A 17,439-nucleotide genomic window follows, 5' to 3' on the forward strand; every position below is an offset into this window, starting at 1 on the left:
CAATGTTTGTGCACTATCCACAAGGCACAAGTCAGGAATATAATGGGGCATTTTCCATTTGCCTGCATGAATGCAGATCCAACCACAGTCAAGTCCAACTGCTTATCAGACAAATAGCTTGATTAATTGACATCCCACCTACCACTTTCAACATTCACTGCCTCCACTTCTAACACTGTGTGGCAGCAGGGTTTGGCATCTAAAACATGCCTCTGCAACAGCTCACCAAAGCTCATTCAAGAAATCTTTCAAAATTAACAACCTTTAACAGGGGAGCAGATACACTGGGCAACTATCCTTCCAAGCAAAAGCAAGCTCCCCTCCATCATCCTGGCTTGGACCATGACACTCCTCATCATTGTTGCCGGACCAAAATCCTTTACTAACAACACCAGCAGTTCAAGAAAGAAGCTCACTACCACCTTCTTGAGCAGTTTTGGATGGACAATAAAAACTCAAAGAGGAAGCAACAAGCACATCCTTTGTAAAAGAATTGTTTCAAATCTGCTCAAATTCCTTTTGTGGAGTAAGTGAGTCTTGAACAACTTGCAAAGGGATTTCCCAGCATGTCATCCTCTTGCTGTGATGGAGTTGTGTAGGACAGGCAAAGATTCAAACCCAATGGGCTATCCAGGAAACGTCTGTGAATGTGTTATGTACTGTCATATCCACAGCACAGTAAAATATAAAACTGATGGTTCGGTAGATACACATGAATTCCAGTGAGAATCTGATGGAACAGATCCAGGTAAATTGATGAAGACTATGAGAATGTTGGCCCTCGTTTTGGAGTATAAGAGTCGACAAACCTTACTGCAGTGGTAAAAGGTGCTAATTGGGCCACATTTGGAGAACTGTGAGGAGTTTTGGTCCCCTTATTTAAGGAAAGATACCGGTTCATTGGAGGCAGTTCAGAGAAGGTTTACTGGGATGATCCCCATTATGGTGGAATTGTCAAATGAACAAAGGTTAAACAGGTTGGACTCTACTTGTTGCAATTTAGAAGAATGAGAGGTGATCTCATTGATATCTCACAGATTATTAAGGAGTTGACAGGGTTAGATAAATACTAAGAGCATGTTTCCCCTTATGGGAGTGTCTAGGTTCAGAAGGCATTAATTCAGAATGGGGGGTGGGGGTTTGTGGGGGGGGGGGGACGATTTTAAAACTGAGATGAGGAATTTCTTCTGTGTGTTGTGAGTTGTTGGAAATCTTTGCCACAAAGAGCTGTGCATATTTAAGGATGAGATAGATTCTTGATGAGTAGGGGAACCAAGGTTTACAGGGAGCGACTGGGAAAATGGATGTGAAGGGTGTCAGATTAGCCATGATCCTACTGAATGATGGAGCAGGTTTGAGGAGCCAAATGGCCTATTCTTGTTCCTCTTTCCGATAGTTCTTATGTGTATTTGAACTGTACATTTCATTTCCTCCATCATTTTTCAGTAATGCGTGTGTGAATCCTTAATGCAACACCACAAATAAGCAAATAGTCTGTGAACCTTCAATTTATTGCCATCTTATTTTTCACAAAAATGCCCAGAGAAAACCATACTCCACTGGTCTTATATTCAGGCAGTATTTCTTGTGGATATCTCCAAATATCTTTTCTGATAGACTTTTTTTTTCCAGTTTCACTGATACAAATCCTATTTTCTGCAATTTGGCTAGTTTTATATGCAAAGCTCCAGAATCCCTCAGGGGTTCCTCCAGTCTCCAGCCATAAATCCAGCAGGATATTGGTAGAACCATCAGGTTAGCAATGGGGATCTGGCTTATGTTGACTTTCCATTGCTTATTCAAATCTCCTTGGTGTCCTTTTCGAAGCCAAATGATAGCCAGATGCCGGGGCTCTCTATGTCAGGAAATCCTGCTTTGCAGGCTCAGTCATGGTCTGGAAATTCCATATGTCCAGTGAGGTGTGGTAAGTGGAGCATCCTGTCACTAAGTCCCTGAATGTGGAACCCATGCATTAGCTGCAGTTTAAACAAGTAACCTGGACCCGTACATACGATATTCCTGTGTTCCAACAGTGAATGCACTTCAAAAATAGTTAGTGTACAGCATTTTGTGTATTTAAAGGTTATGAAAAGTGCTGCATAAATGCAAGTTTTTCTGTCTTTCAGAGAATAGCTGTTTTAGTTGGAGGAGAAAGCTACTCCACTGGATAAAGCTGGTCCAGTAGCTTTCTTAGAAGTAGGTGGCAGCAACATAATGATGGGCAGCAGCTCAGAAGCACAATGAGCTAGCATATACAACAACAACTGACTAGTACAGTAGTTGACCTCCTTCAGTCTTTGCTGTCGTAGTTTTATGGAAGGTTGAGCTGGTGCAGTTGATCTAGCATTGGATGACCTAATCAGTAGTCTAGAGAGTGCTCAGAATATTCCAGTTTCTTTTTCTCCATAATGAGAGGTGGAGTGATTGGCTGAATACATTTATATTGATATACAAATTTTGGCAACATTCAAGGACAGGCTTGAATTGAAGAGATGGAGAGTGGCTTATAAGACTCGGTGAGCAGCCAACAATACTGCAGTTATCTGTGTACTGTAGATCATGTAGATCTATGGTGACCAGTTTAGGTTTGGCATAGAGGCGATTGAAGTTAAAATGGTTTCCGTCTGAACTGTATTTAATACTTACGCAGGGTGCAATTAATCTTTGAGGTGAATAGCTACGTTCAAATGGATTGTAAATAGTGTAGGGGTCATCACACAGCCTTCCGTGGCATGATTCCAGATTTTGAAGGTATCTTTTTCGGATCTTCCACTCAAGACAGCTGTAGTCATATCACTGTGGAATACTGGTTGGATTAGGATGATGTTTGTTGGACGTTGAAATCTCTGAAGAATAGTCCACAGAGTCTCACAATTTACTGAATCAACTATTGGTCATGTTGATGAATGCAGTGATAAGTTCCTGGTGTCGATTTTACCAGAGGGTACTGCCACTGGTTCACAGTTGAGACATTTCTGGAATAGCTTTTATCAATATTGACAAATAGCATTGTCATCCTTAAGAAGAGTGATACCATCCTGCAAGCAAAGGGAACATGGTCCATTTAACATTGGCCTATAGACAGACCTGGTGACTTCAAAACACTTGATACATTCTAACAGAACTAGACAGGTTAGGTGAAGGAAGGATGTTCCCAATAGTGGGGTAGTAGTCCAGAATTAGAAGTCATAGTTTAAGGCTAAGGACTGAGACAAGGAGAAATTTCTTCAACCAAAGAATGGTGAGCCTGCAGAACTCACTAACACAGAAAGTGGTTGATGTCAAAACATCATGTATTTTCAAGAAGGAAGTAAATATAACTCTTGTGGCACAAGGGATATGGGAGCAGGGCAGGATTAAGGTATTGAGCTCGATGAGTGGCCATGATCATATTGAATGGGCAGGGCAAGCTTGAGGGGTTGAATGGCCTGCTCCTGTCTTTCTATAATGGTCAGGATACTGTTAGACTTCCTCAGGCGTTGTCTTCCTTCTACTTGGCTTCTAGATATTTTCTAATCAAACTGTTCAGAAATGTTATTACTCACCTCTGCAGCAAGTGGGACTTGAACCCAGAGCTCTCAGTCCAGAGGTCGGGATACTACCCCTGCACCATAAGTGTGTTGCTCTGGTGCACCTAGTATTCTGAGGTAGACTCCTATCCAAGTGCCAACAAGACCTGAGTCTGCTTAGTTTCTGAGTTCAGATGAGATTGGGAGCTTACAGACTAATATGGCTACAGGCACAACTTATCTTTTATGCTTGAGTTAGGCAGGTGCCAGGGATGTGCCATGCTAATTGGTTATCCTACAACTGACACTAAAAAATTTCATGGGGTCAGTCTGCCCTTGAGTATTTTAGAGTCAAAACTTTCAACATTCTAGATGACCCAGCTGATGTATACAATTTTATTTCCGCTTAAATATTTGGTGCCGTGCTGTTTGATACTTTAGACAAACTTCCTGAAATACAATATTGCTAATAAATGTATAAATTACGATAAACCTACTTTGCATTCAATCAGTTAAATGCAGCACTCAACAGAAGCCACATTTTGATAATATTAACTAAAGCATAAAACAAGTCAAATACCTGCAACACTTTAAGGTTATGAACAACTGACCGATTGAAGGGACAAATTTCATTCCTTAAGACAAAGTTTAGATTGCATGCCACTTATATATTTCCTGCATTATTTAACAATTTATTAATCTTCACACAAAAAAGTAATTAACAGGAGCAGTGTAGCTCCTCTTCATCAAAATACCCCATGTTCTTTCCAGAATAACCTCTTCGTTACAGACACACACAAACAAATTGAAGGCTTTAGAACACCAGTGTCCAACCCCTCTCTGATTCTTTTAAAATGGTACAGGATATAAGCATTCGCTGCATTGGTCATTCAGCTCCAGAACAGGGTACTGTATACAGCGGTACTTTATTAATGCAGTTTAAGTAGTTGAGAGAGAGAGAGAGAGCGAGAGAGAGAGGGAGCGCGAGATCGAGCGGGAGTGAGCTCTAGAGATACAAACACACAATACAGACAGGCACACACGCTGTCCTGATACATGCTCTGCTCAATGGCAAACTCCGGCTGCATCCTGCTCTCCAACTCAGCTATGCTCCCTCACACCATCCCCTGCACTCCGGCCTTTCTCTTTCTCCAGGAGGTAAGTGACTGATTGAAATAGGCTCCTTTGTCTTGCCCTTGCTTTATGAGGTCAAGCCCTTTGTTGAATTGAAAGCACTGTGTATATGTAAGGGAAGGTGCTGTATTCAGTACTCCGTGCTGAATAGAAAGAGAGAGATTTACGTTGCCTACCTTAGGAACCCCCTCACTACAGAGGACTCCTTGCATCCTGTTTGTGGCTGGCTGGTTTTGTTTTGTGCTGTTATCATAAACCAGATTTTTAAGCAGGAACGCAAGCAGGTCTCGCGATTGTGAATGAGGTCTGTGCCTAAGCTCAACTGTTTATCTGCAGCTGTGCTGTCAAATACCTGGGCTTTTCCTTGAGGAATCCTCTGGTGTTGTGTGAGTTCCTTCCTTGCTCTGCAGTTCCCATTGCATTTCATAGCACTACCGTGACAGCACCAGGGAAATGATAGGTGATGGTAGATATTTTAAGGTCATAAATTTCCCATTTATCAGACTAATTTATGGGCTGGGATGGAAAGGCTGCAGCAGTTTGTGTCTTCATGTATCTTCCTCCATCTGCTCAGCTAGTTTAATTCTTCTATAAATTAAGTGCTTCAAGACAGGGCTCACATCCATCTTTTCCCTCCTCAGTGCCATACCAAGCCATCTTTCCATCATTACTTAACCCTTTGTACTCCAACAGTACTGTTTTCTAAATATGTGGCAATCTCAGCATGATACTGATGGTGTTTGTGTTCGTTGAACAAAAATTAAATCCTGTGAATTAATATTGCTAACTGTGAAGAAAGATGCCTCATTATTAAAGATTTTTGCAGTCAACATAAACACTTCAAAACTGTGAATTCTCCACCCCTCAAAAACAGGTTGCACTAATGCATTAGTTCAATGGGAGAAGGAATAGTTGCTTTTATTATTATTGCATTACAGTGCCTCTGTGGATACAGTCTTCACTTTTTTGAACATGTTTTCCCTCTCTTTTCAGGTTTTCTTTAAAAATATATGATAAAAGCTTTTCTATTATTTGTATTGCATTTCAGAACTAAGTGGTTAGATGTATAAACTACAGATTAAAGTGCTAATAACACAACAGGGATATATTCTTCTGGTAAGTCAATGCATTTGTGATTAGTGCTCCCGGAGTAGTTATGTTCAGTAAAGCAGCAGAATAACTCCGGGATGATGCTGTATAAAAAAGGTATGGTGTTTAAAATAGGATGTGGCATTCTTGTTACAGGGCTCTCCATTTTAACGTAATTTCTGTTACAAGGCTACCGAACCTTGGCTCCCAATATTATTCATGTTCCATTTACTGCCGTTATGGAGCATTCATTGTAGCATACACCTCATTATAACACACAAGATTCTTGGCTCGCTGCGACATGTTGTAATGAGGATCGAATGAATGTAAAATTTATGTCAAAGGTTGCAGAAAATATGACGAGTAAAGATAATGTGCCAAAACGATAAAGCGTGAGGGGAAAAAATTGATACAAAAAGTTCAGGTGCCACTCGCTGACAAAACTGAGCCAAGCCAGAGCTTCCTGAGAGAAAAATCTCAGTTTAGTTGAGAGCAAAGAATATTCTGAGGTGGCATGGAATATTTCAGCATTTAATATCTTTACTTACCCAAACCGGTATTTAAGTGCAATTGAAGTGCCTTCAGGATGTCACTCCCCATAGTTTGTACAGCTGTTATCCGAGTGCTGTGCAGTCAGTGACATTCTGTTATGTGGCATGTCATTTTGGTACCCAGCAATGATACGGCTATGAGCTCTATCGACATTTATGGAATATATCAAGTAGTTGACAAATGGAATTTTCAGACGTAATTACAACGAAGTCTCATATTTATTGAAACAAAGGGAGTGAAAGCTTATCCGTTTAGAATGTATGCCACTCCCCAGTTGTTGCATAACGTAATGCTACAATCTGAGAGTATGTCGGACCTTAACAGGTTGTTTTCTAAACATATGACTTTGTATTTTCAGACAGTCTTCTCTTTCTCCCTCACAGAAGCAAGTATAGATATAAAATTTTACTTTGTTTTGTCTTAAATGCCAATACTCTCCAATATATAAGTTTGTATATAGAGAAGGTACAGTACCCTTCTGTTGCATCTTCTCCTGAATATTTCCTTAACACTTCAGTGGACGTGATACCATGAAAGATGTCCTGCCAACCACTGAGTAACATGCACTGAATAGAATAGCATGCATCAGTACTCAGTGGCCTAATATTACCCTATAGCAATGGAAAGTGTTTGACAGCATCACTTAATAATACTCTATTCTGTTCGCCTCCATAGGCAGACCCTTCTTTTATTTTGTTAATTAAAATAAGAGCCCATAAAAATAAATGCCAAAGCAAAATAATCAAAATTGTCTTTCAAGAGTGAAAAAGAAAGATTTTGAGAAAGCTTTTAGGGTATGACCAATCATTCACACAATGTGAAAACAATGGTACCCATGAGCTGACCTAACTGGACCACTCAGAACTTTTGCTTTCATGGGTTACTGAGTGAGGTCACTTGTGGAATCGTTTGCATTTCTCACGGTCAATCGATGGAGCACCCCGTAGTTATGTTACTGAAAAATGCTGTAGTTAGTAAAATAAAAACTGCTTCCCATTGCACTTTTCCAGCGTGCAAGATTTTGCAAAATGTAGATGATGAAGTAAAGCCTGGGGCAGAACCTTGGTTACTATAGCTACTCACATTTAAAAAAATCCTTTGAGCTTCTTTATTAGTTTATTCAGAAAATACTGCTAATGATTAAATATTCTGTGTTTCCTGACGCTTTCGGATTCTCAATAGTCCTAAAATCATGGTGTGGAAGCATTGAAAAAGACGCAGAAGAGATTTACCAGGATGTTGCCTGGTATGGAAGGAAGGTCTTATGAGGAAAGGCTGAGGGACTTGAGACTGTTTTCATTAGAGAGAAGAAGGTTAAGAGGTAACTAAGTAGAAGCATACAAGATGATCAGAGGATTAGATAGGGTGGACAGTGAGAGCGTTTTTCCTCAGTTGGTGATGGCTAGCACAAGGGGACGTAACGTTGAATTGAGGGATGATAGATATAGGACAGATGTCAGAGTTAAGTTCTTTACTCAAAGAATAGTATGGACGTGGAATGCCCTACCTGCAACAGTCGTAGACTCACCAACATTAAGGGCATTGAAATGGCATTGGATGAATATATGGATGATAATGGAATGGTGTATGTTAGATTGACTTTAGTTTGGTTTCATAGGTCAGCGCAACATCGAGGGCCAAATGGCCTGTACTGCGTTGTCATGCTCTATGTTCTACTAAGATGGTAAAGACAGTCCTAGGTAGGAAATGTAAATGAAAGAAATTTGTGGATTTTAGTTTCTAATCTTGCAATGCACAGTAATATTCAAGATATTAAGAAGTGGATTCACTGAAAATATCTGTAATCAGAGGGAAGGGAAGTGGTGATCAGATCAAATCAAGTTAAGTTCACTACCTTTTTCACTCAGACAGCAAGGTAAAATTTAATTCTTATGCATGATTGCTATGTAGAATTGTTGATTTCCTGTAAGTCCTCAGGAATTTGCTTTTGAAGGTACAGTGTCTTGAGTATAGAAGTCCCGAGGCAACTGGAATAGTTTTGATATTTTAAAGCCGGTCTTTGTTTTCAGATCATAAGACTTGTTGAGACAGCATTTTCAACCAAACAGCATACATCTCATCTATTTCACATCCATTTCCAAGACTCCTAGCCAATTGTGTACCAATGAGTCGATGCTTACACAGGCTTACTCACAAGGCCTTTGGCAAGTAATGAGTTACTGCAGCAAAAAGATCATTCTCTCAAGAAAAAAATTAAGATGAAAGTGATGTGGAAATGTAGGTTTAAGCAATGTACTGTGATTGGATTTTTTTTATTGCAATAGATGCCTTTAAGAGGTTGAGAAAGATAAATAATAATGCTGCACCCAGTACTCTCAAAGCTCTGCAGGAGCATTTCTGCACCAGCTCTATAGTTAGAAGATTAAAATTGCCTTCTTCACTACACTGATAAAGGGAGCTCTATTCATTGTCGTGTGTGTGTTGCATTGCAGCATTGCACATTAAGCTTTTTACAATCTCATATTTCATGAGCTGCACAGAAGTCGATCAGTCCTGCTGGATTTCTCCAGTGTAATTTGAAAAGTTTCATGATCGGTTCCAGAGCATCATCTCCTCCCACTAGGAATAAGTCACACAATCTCTTTAGTCCAAACTGTGTTGGTGGTATTGTGCACGTCACATGTTGAATTTATAAAGTCATAATTAATTTATAAGAAAAAAGACTTTGAATAAATATGACTGAATGCTTTAGCAGCTAGGAGTTAGTGGAAGGACTGAACCTCAAAGAATTTTTAGTCGTAGGAGGAAATATACCTGATATTAACTTGTTGTCATACTGCTAAACTAATATTGAGCTCTATAGTACAATTATGCTAATATTTAATTCAACAAACAGTTTATCTTTGTAAAATATATTTCTACATTTCTTAGACTAATGTTTGATTTCAATTATGAATGTTATTTCACAAAATAGGAGCATTTTGAAGTTAGTAGTCATAGTGGAAAGATTTGATTTAATTTCTAGAAGGAATTTGTGATGCTTTTGAATGGTATGGTGAATGATTTAGAGCAATAGTTAAAGTTAGCCTCAGATGTGTAACTCATATTAGATGTATGTGTTTATCTGCAAGTGCCACCTATTTAAATATGCATGTTGGGAAGATGAAAATGTGGAAGGAGCAATGTTTACAGAGGAACTGAAACACTGTAACACCGGCTGTCATATTCAACCGAGATAAATAGGTAAAAAGAAAAATACTTCCTATTGCAGCAAATAATTGATATCTGTCCGTCTCCATTTAACAGTTTGCAATCAAGAATTGTAACGGAATAAAATGTAGACTCAAAACCACAGCATAATTTGAATCTGATCTGGCAGAATCTTATGTCCAGACAGGCAGCCATATGCAGTGTCTAGCAGCACACTCTGATGAGGCTGAGTGTGGTACAAGGCCAAATAATTTTCACCCACTCGAATTTCACCACTTCAATTTTTATTTGATATTTTTAAAAATGTGATTGCTCTATTTAAGGCATCTGAATCAAAATCGTCATAAAGTTTTTCTCTGTTTTGCAATTGGCTTTGACTTGCCTTTTACATCCATCTCCAGGGAAAACTGGCAATAGCCATTCAGCAGCTGCCAAAAGCTTAGTGCATTGAAATGGCCCTGTTTGCATGTGTGAAAATATGAGCTTTGTAACTTTAGCTCTGGGTATACCCAACACTCATTCACTTGCATTGGAGGCAAATCAAACGATTTCATGAAAGAGCAATCCAAATGTTGAAGGCACAAATTGGTGCTGCCTTTCCAGAGGATTTCTAGAGGCATGCCTGGTATCAACCCACTCCTCAGCCCCAGGAAGCTTGCATTCAAGATTGTACATTCTAATTTATCTGAAGCACTTGTTTGCTTTGCAGTAATAAATTATTTATCTAAAAAACTTAAGCAATGTGTCAATTGAATCTTGGTCAAATTAATCCGACACCAAATATTGCATCAACATTCGCTGTCCAATATCCAGTGCCTCCCACCATATTCCTAGAGGCATTCTGCCCATCTGGAGCCAGTTCACTGAGATTGGACTCGGTTCAAACCAGGAAAAAGTATAAGGAGAGATTCTCTCCCTCAACTCTACCTGTTCCCCCTTTTCCCAGTCTCCTCCCTTCTGCATCTGAATTCTTATTTCTGTTGCGTGTTCTGTACAATATTGAACCCAAATTTAAGCTAGCATTCTTTCCTTCTCCCTCAGGTTTTGCTAGAAGTCATATTCCCCACCCCTTTCACACTTCTCCTCCAATTCTAGCCTGTATTCTTCTCCCCAGGCTAAAACTGGACATTCATGTTCCCCACTCTGCAAAAGCATAATTCGTGTTGATGACTACTCTGATCTCGTCAATCTTTAGCTGACCCTTTTTCTTGTAGCTTATGTTGAATATTCAAGCCCTCTACCGAGCTTATGTCACATGCTTTATAAAGTCGCCATAATTAATTTTTAAAAGAAAAATACTTAACATGTGGCATTTCACCACATCAATTAGTCCCCCAGGTTGAGTAATGTTCTTCCCTCTCCCCCAGTGGGTGACAATCATAATTGTCTCTGACCTCATCATAGCACTCATTGTCACACTTGTCTTCCTCCAGTTATTGTTACTGTACTCCTAATTCCATTCATTTTTACACGTCTTTTTTACTTACTTCCAAGCTGGGGTGCCTGCATTTTGCTAGAACTCAGATTATTCCTCCCTTATCCTCTCAGTTAATTAATAACTCTTCCTGCTTCATCTATATATCATCTAAAGTTGATACTTTATCAGCCATCTCACACCCAAAGCAGTTCTATTTGCTCAGCATTCAGAGTTTTCAGCATATTTTCATTCATTTACAGGGCATAGACACAATTATATTCATGAGGTAACCCAACTGGTCCACTCACCATGTTCATTCTCTCAAGTTATGGAGTGAGATTGCTGGTGAAGTCATTTGCAAAGCAATAACTTTGCCTTTCCACTCTAATACTAGCTTCTGTCAATTTCTTTCATCACTTCTGTGTTGTGCAAAGTTTTGGCCTCCTTTTTGGATGAAGAAAATCCTTGCCTTGGAGGGGATGATCATCTATAGTTCACTGGATTCATTCCTGGAAAGAAAGACAAAGTGTCGGATTAATTTGACCAAGATTCCTGTTTAATCAGGAGAGATTGAATAGAATAGACCTGTGCTCTCTGCAGTTAGAAGGATGATAGGTGATCTCATTGAAACACATAGCATTCTTTAAAGCGTTTGGAAAGTTTATGCTGTGAGGATGTTTCCCTGCTGTGGAATCTAGAACCAGTGAGGTCACAGGTTCAGAATAAGAGGTCAGTTGAGAAATATCTTCCATCAAAGTACTTTGATGGATCTTTGGACTGTCACTATCCCAGGGAATTGTGGAGTCCCAGACAATGCATATATTTAAGACCTGGGTCGCAGTGGTAGTGCCCCTCCTTCTGGACTAGGAGGACTGATCGAGAGGTGTGTCAAAATATGTCTGACAGGTTGATTAAAATATCTAAATTGGTTTTTGGATCTGAAGGGAATCCCGGGACATGGAGACATTTTCTAAATGGGGAAAGGCTTAGAAATCTGAAGCACGAAAGGTTTTGGGAGTCCTAGTTAAGGATTCTGTTAAGGTTAACATGCAGGTTCAATTGGCAGGGATAGAATTCAAAAGCAGCGAAGACTCTGGTCAGACTGCATTTGGAACATTGTGAATGGTTTTGGGCCCTGTATCTAAGGAAGGATGTGTTGGTATTGGAGAAGATCCAGAGAAGGTTTCCAAGAATGATCCCAGGAATGAAGGGATCTGAGGAGGGGTTGAGGACTACGGGTCTGTACTTGATGGAGTTTAGAAGGATGAGGAGGAATATGATTGAAATTTACAGAATACGATTGAAACTTACAGAATACGAAGAGGCTTGAAAAGAGCGGGTATAAAGAAGATTCTACAGGGTAGGAGAGACTCGGATCCTAGGATATAGTCTTAGTGTGAGGAGGAATTGTTTCAGCTCGAGGGTAGTTAATCTGTGGAACCCATTGCAGAAGAGGGCTGTGGAGGCCAAGTCATTGAGTGTATGTAAGACAGAGATAAATAGGTTCTTGATTGATAAGGGGATCACAGATTGGGGGGGGGGAGGGGGAGGGGGAAGGTGGGTGGGGCGGGGCAGTAGAAGGCAAGAGAATGAGGTTGTGAAACACAATCAGCCATGATCGAATGGCAGAGCAGACTCCATGGCTTACAGCAGAGCCAAGTGGCTTAATTCTGCCCTTATGTTTTATGATGTGAAGGGAGGTTGAGATAGATCATCAGCCATGATTTCACTTCATTGTGGAACAGACTCAAATAGCTGAATGGCCTCATTCTGTTCCAATTTCTTATGTTCTTCTGCCCATTGTTAGCATTAGGTCTCCCTTTCTTTTCACCTTCATTGGCACCATTTTCTCCTCTCTCCATTGTTATCTATTCCCTTCTTCATCTTTGCCATGCCTTAGCCATCCCTCCTTTTAACTTATCCTACTTTCAATCCCTCCCATAGGCATTTTTTTCTGCCACCCTTTTCCAAACCCTCACCAGTCTATACCAGTTTAACTCCCTTGATGTGAATGCATTTTCTCCACAATCCCTTTTTCTTTCAGTGCCACTACTACCCACTTTACAGTAACAAGCCCTCGTCCACAACAGATAAAAACTTCTGGCAACCAAGCGATATCAGACCCAAGTTGATTCATTTAATCACCAAGCCAGTGCCTGAACCAAAATCCCCAAAATCTTGACTTTCAGTGTAAAAAGCCAAGTGATTGGTTTGTGTGCAAGTTTGTAATTCATGGTTAGGTTCAAGTTGAAAGGACAGCATTGCCTGGATGAGCTGCCTGAGCTCACACATCAATGCTCATCTTTGCCACATAGTTAACTTCAAAATGCAGAACTGCAGACATTTGTGACTGTCTGTCCCTTTCTTTTTGAATGTTTGCAGTAACTGATTTTGAGATGCAGTGATTTCTGAAAAGCTTGCTGGCAGACTATTTCAATGCTGCTAAGTACATGGTGTTTAGTTCTGCTGTGACCTGAATAAAACCATACAGTTGGTTGCTCTCTCAGAAATGCACACATGGCTGCTTTCAGGCCATTGGTCACACAGAAAGTAATTGTTCCATTTATTCACATATGATTTGCAACAACAGAGCATGTATCAGTAGTGTAACCACTCTGTATAGACAGAGAGGACGTTTCCCTTGGATATTAGGGTGGGGAGGGGAGGGGGTAGGTCTGGAACCAAGCAAGCCTTTTCAGAACAATTTGAGGAATTTCTTTACTCAGAGGGTGATGTTTCAAATCTTTGCACCTCTCCACTGTAGATGACCATGGAGGTTCTGTGATCATATTCAAGATCGAGATCAACAGTTTTTTTTGTATGAGAGACATCAAGGGAAAGGGGGATAGTGCACAGATATGGTTTGAAATCGGAGATCAACCATAATCTCATGGTTTGAAACAAATTCAATGGCTGAATAGCCCACTCCTACTCCTATTTCCTGTGTCTCTATAAAATCCCCTCTAGCAGCAACCTACTGTGAAGGCTTCAAAGTACAGTGCACTTATTTCAGTAATGAGGAGGTCAACAACAATGCATATGTTTAAAGGCTGCTAAGTTACATCACCAGGCTTTATTATAATCAATGCATGACTAAAATGAAAGCTTCTTTTCTCTTGTGTCAATACCAGAGTCTGCTGCAACAGGCTGACTGAAACAAATATAGCAGTTCATTTAAAACTTTCACACGATTATACAGACCTGTTAAGCAAATATCTAGAAGGTATCTGAAAATATACTGAGAATGTAGGCATTTCTAAACAAGTGCTTCCATTCAATCTGGGGATATTGTTGCCTTCACAAACCTGGAGTGGAAGCATCTGAGGAAAGGCAAAGGAAGAAGGGACATTGAAGATTTTTATTAGAAAGTCAAAGTTGATTCAGCAAACTATTTTCTGTAAATATGAATAAGGTGAGAGTGTTGCCACTGGGTGGGTGAAGTTGTAGAAATTGATCTCTGCACTCTGGGACTATTCTTCAAATCAGATTGGTTACTTGAATAAGGTTTGATATTTAATCTGTCTGATTGTAACAAGAGCTTTACATTTAATGAATTGATGTAAACTTACACAAAGCAATCACTAATTTGGCACTAAAATTCAGAGAGGTCGTAAGTAAATAGAATATGTCATCCTGAGCCATTTTTGCCCAGAAGCATGGTTCAGCAGATTGGAAACAATTTTACTCACGCTACACCTGACCTGGCTGATTTCTGAAATGGAAAGTGTTCCATTTCCCTGCAATCACTTTACCCTGATTCCTCAATTTATGAATAAGGAGACCATTGAAGTGGAACGTTCTAACACATGGGGTGGAACAAAACCTGTGCAACATGTCATTAATGAAGGTCACTGAAGCAAAAAGTGCAAGTAGCTTCACAAGTCAGCTAGGTGATGCTCCACATTGGTCTGATTTTCGACGTAAATCTAACACAATGGATTCTTTTATGAATTCTTCCTCCATGTGCTGTTCTTCAAAGGACTTGTTCTCTTTCAAGAAGACATTATCCTAGAACAGAACCAATCAACTTGACGACAGAATGGAAACCTGTGTTCATTTGGTTTTCAAAGATGCTGATGCATCTTGGAGATGATTGCAAACAATTCTTTTGTAATGGCTCATCCTGACAACAAATAGACATGAAAGTGATATGGTCAAGGCTGGTCTTCAGTCGTCAAAACTTAATCATGTTTGAGGTGACCCTTTCTGACTGGCAGTTCACATGCTGAGCTCATTTCCCACTAAGTTGTACACACTGGCTCCCCAATGCAAATTTAAACAGCCTGCAGTCAACCTCAGCTCATCCATCATATCCTTGTGTGCAGGTGAGGTTAGGGGAGGGGACATCAAAACTCAGGGAAATGCTACATTGAAAATTCTAGGATTCTAATTAATGGCATTCACAAATATCTTGAAAAGATTCTATGAAATTGCTGGGGATTGTGAGGAATTCTGACTCCAGAGTGCTAATGAATATTATACAGTTGAATTATAAAAACAGAGAGAAACCTTGAGCATTTTAATTGATATGATTTTATGCCATCTATGCTATTACTGTGCATGTCAGAGACTTAAGGAGCAGACGATCACATTTTATTTAAGGCCACTTTGGCATCTTAGCAATCTGCTGAAATTTAATTTGAAGATGACATTCTTTGACATTTTTTATTGACATTTTTGACATAAAGTAATTCTATACTGACAGAAAATGGGCAATAAGATTTTTGCTGGTAATTTTCTCTCCTTTTAAAGATTTATTATTAAAATGTACAACATTGATTAAATTAGTGTAAACAGCGAATAAGAAAATTTAAACATTAATCTCACAAGTAAAATCAACCAATTATCCTCTAGACCTAAAGGTATGGAATTCATTTATGACCCTTGTGACTCTCTCACTGCAAAGGTTTTGACTTGATGGCTTCCTCTTTTAATCCAAGGGTATATTGACACACTGCCATTTTGATACAATGCCATGAAGCTTAAGGGGGAACCCCAGTGAATCACCAGTATTACCATTTCTAACGAGATCAATTATGGTCGGTGCTTTTCATAAATGTCTAATCAGTGAAGGTACTGTATGTATTATGAGTGCAGGTTACGCCTGAAAGCAAGGATTTCCTATTTCCATTTTTAAAAAATCTCCCTAGCCAACAGAGTCAAGTTACTTTTCAGAACACAGAGTAATCTGTGAAAATCCATACAAGGCCAACATAAAAGTGCTCTGATCAAACTGATAATTGGATTTTTCAAAAGCATGGATTCTCAAACCGTCTTTTATTGTCCAGTGCACGAAGGCTATACATGTGTTTCCTGGATCTGTGTTCAGCCTCTCTGAAGAATCAGAAAAGAACACTGCACCTAAACTAGTGAAGAGAGTACATTGAGTAAAGGAATCGGGAGGTCATGTTGTGGCTGTACAAGACATTGGTTAGGACTCTTTTGGAATACTACATCCAGTTCTGGTTTCCCTGCTATAGGAGAGCTGTTGCGAAACCCGAAAGGGTTCAGAAAAGATATTACATGCAGCTTGCCAGGGTGGGAGGGTTGGAGCTGTCGGGAGAGGCTAAATAGTTTGGGGCTATTTTCCCTGGAGTATCAGAGGCTGAGTGGTGACATTGTAGAGGTTTATAAAATCATGAGGGGTATGGGCAGGGTTTAGGGTGAGAGGGGAAAGATTCAATAACGGAACCTAAGGGGCAACCTTTTCATGCACAGGGTGGTGTGTGCATGGAATGAGCTGCCAGTGGAAGTGGTGGAGGCTGATACAATAACAACATTTAAAAGGCATTTGGATGGGCACATGAATAAGAAGGATTTAGAAGGACATGGGCCAAATGCTGGAAATTGGGACTAGATTTATTTAGGATATCTAGTTGGCATGGGTGAGTTGGACAAAAGGCTCTATTTCTGTGCTATGCATCTCTTTGACTCTATGACTGTATGACTCTGTGCTTGACAAAGCTACTTTCTTTAACTACTGGTTCATGATTTCCCATCAAATTGGTGCATGTAGCCACTTGACGAAGACAGGAATGCATGTGCATGGCTTTATGGAGCAATGGTAGTGTGCACAACTCTAGGTAAGAAGGTTGTATGTTCAAAGCACATCAAGCTCGTGGAATTTCTGGGTATTATTCAAGACAGAGAGTTTATTGTGTGAAGATGCTCGTGCCATGTTGAATTTCAAGGGTCTTGTTGCACAGTGCCAGTGGCCCTACCTCGGAGCTATGAGATCCAGGTTCAAGCCCCAGCTGCCCTAGAGATGTACCGTAATGTGTCTGAACAGATTGATGAAGATAACTCCCTCCTTGGATGGTGGAATGCAAGGCTGTACAAAATGCTCCAGGTGAGATTTCACCAAAATATATAAATGTTTCACATGGATGAAGAGACTGGTGAAACTCTCCTGGCTGATATATAATGAATCGTTTCTTTGGATTAGGCACTGCAGTTAACAGCAATACTGAACCTTACCTGGCACAAGGAGAGAAAACTGAAGGAACGTTTGTTTTTGTAAAGTATATTATCATTATAACCTCATGGTCTGAGGAAAATTGAGTTCAG

General features: G+C 39.9%; 1 protein-coding gene across 24 annotated transcripts in view; it reads left to right on the plus strand.

Moving 5' to 3' along the window:
• rbfox3a (RNA binding fox-1 homolog 3a) overlaps positions 1-17,439 on the plus strand; it is a 1,559,488-nt gene that overhangs the window by 1,080,534 nt on the left and 461,515 nt on the right. For 14 of the 24 annotated variants that reach the window (XR_015761407.1, XR_015761408.1, XM_088000575.1 and 11 more), the window contains exon 1: positions 4,567-4,667. The exons of 8 other annotated variants lie outside the window; for them this stretch is intronic. Coding sequence is in view for 14 of the 16 variants with exons in the window: in XM_088000575.1 (XP_087856701.1) it covers positions 4,578-4,667 (90 nt within the window). In the remaining 2 variants the exon portion in view is untranslated. Of the gene's footprint in view, positions 1-4,565; positions 4,668-17,439 lie in introns of those variants that run through there. 2 more of the 24 variants (XM_088000564.1, XM_088000567.1) reach the window with 1 other exon arrangement.

The sequence above is a fragment of the Chiloscyllium plagiosum genome, unplaced genomic scaffold (genome assembly GCF_037043375.1).
Source record: "Chiloscyllium plagiosum isolate Xiang-an unplaced genomic scaffold, Cpla_swu_hap1 HiC_scaffold_25, whole genome shotgun sequence".
Taxonomy (NCBI): domain Eukaryota; kingdom Metazoa; phylum Chordata; class Chondrichthyes; order Orectolobiformes; family Hemiscylliidae; genus Chiloscyllium; species Chiloscyllium plagiosum.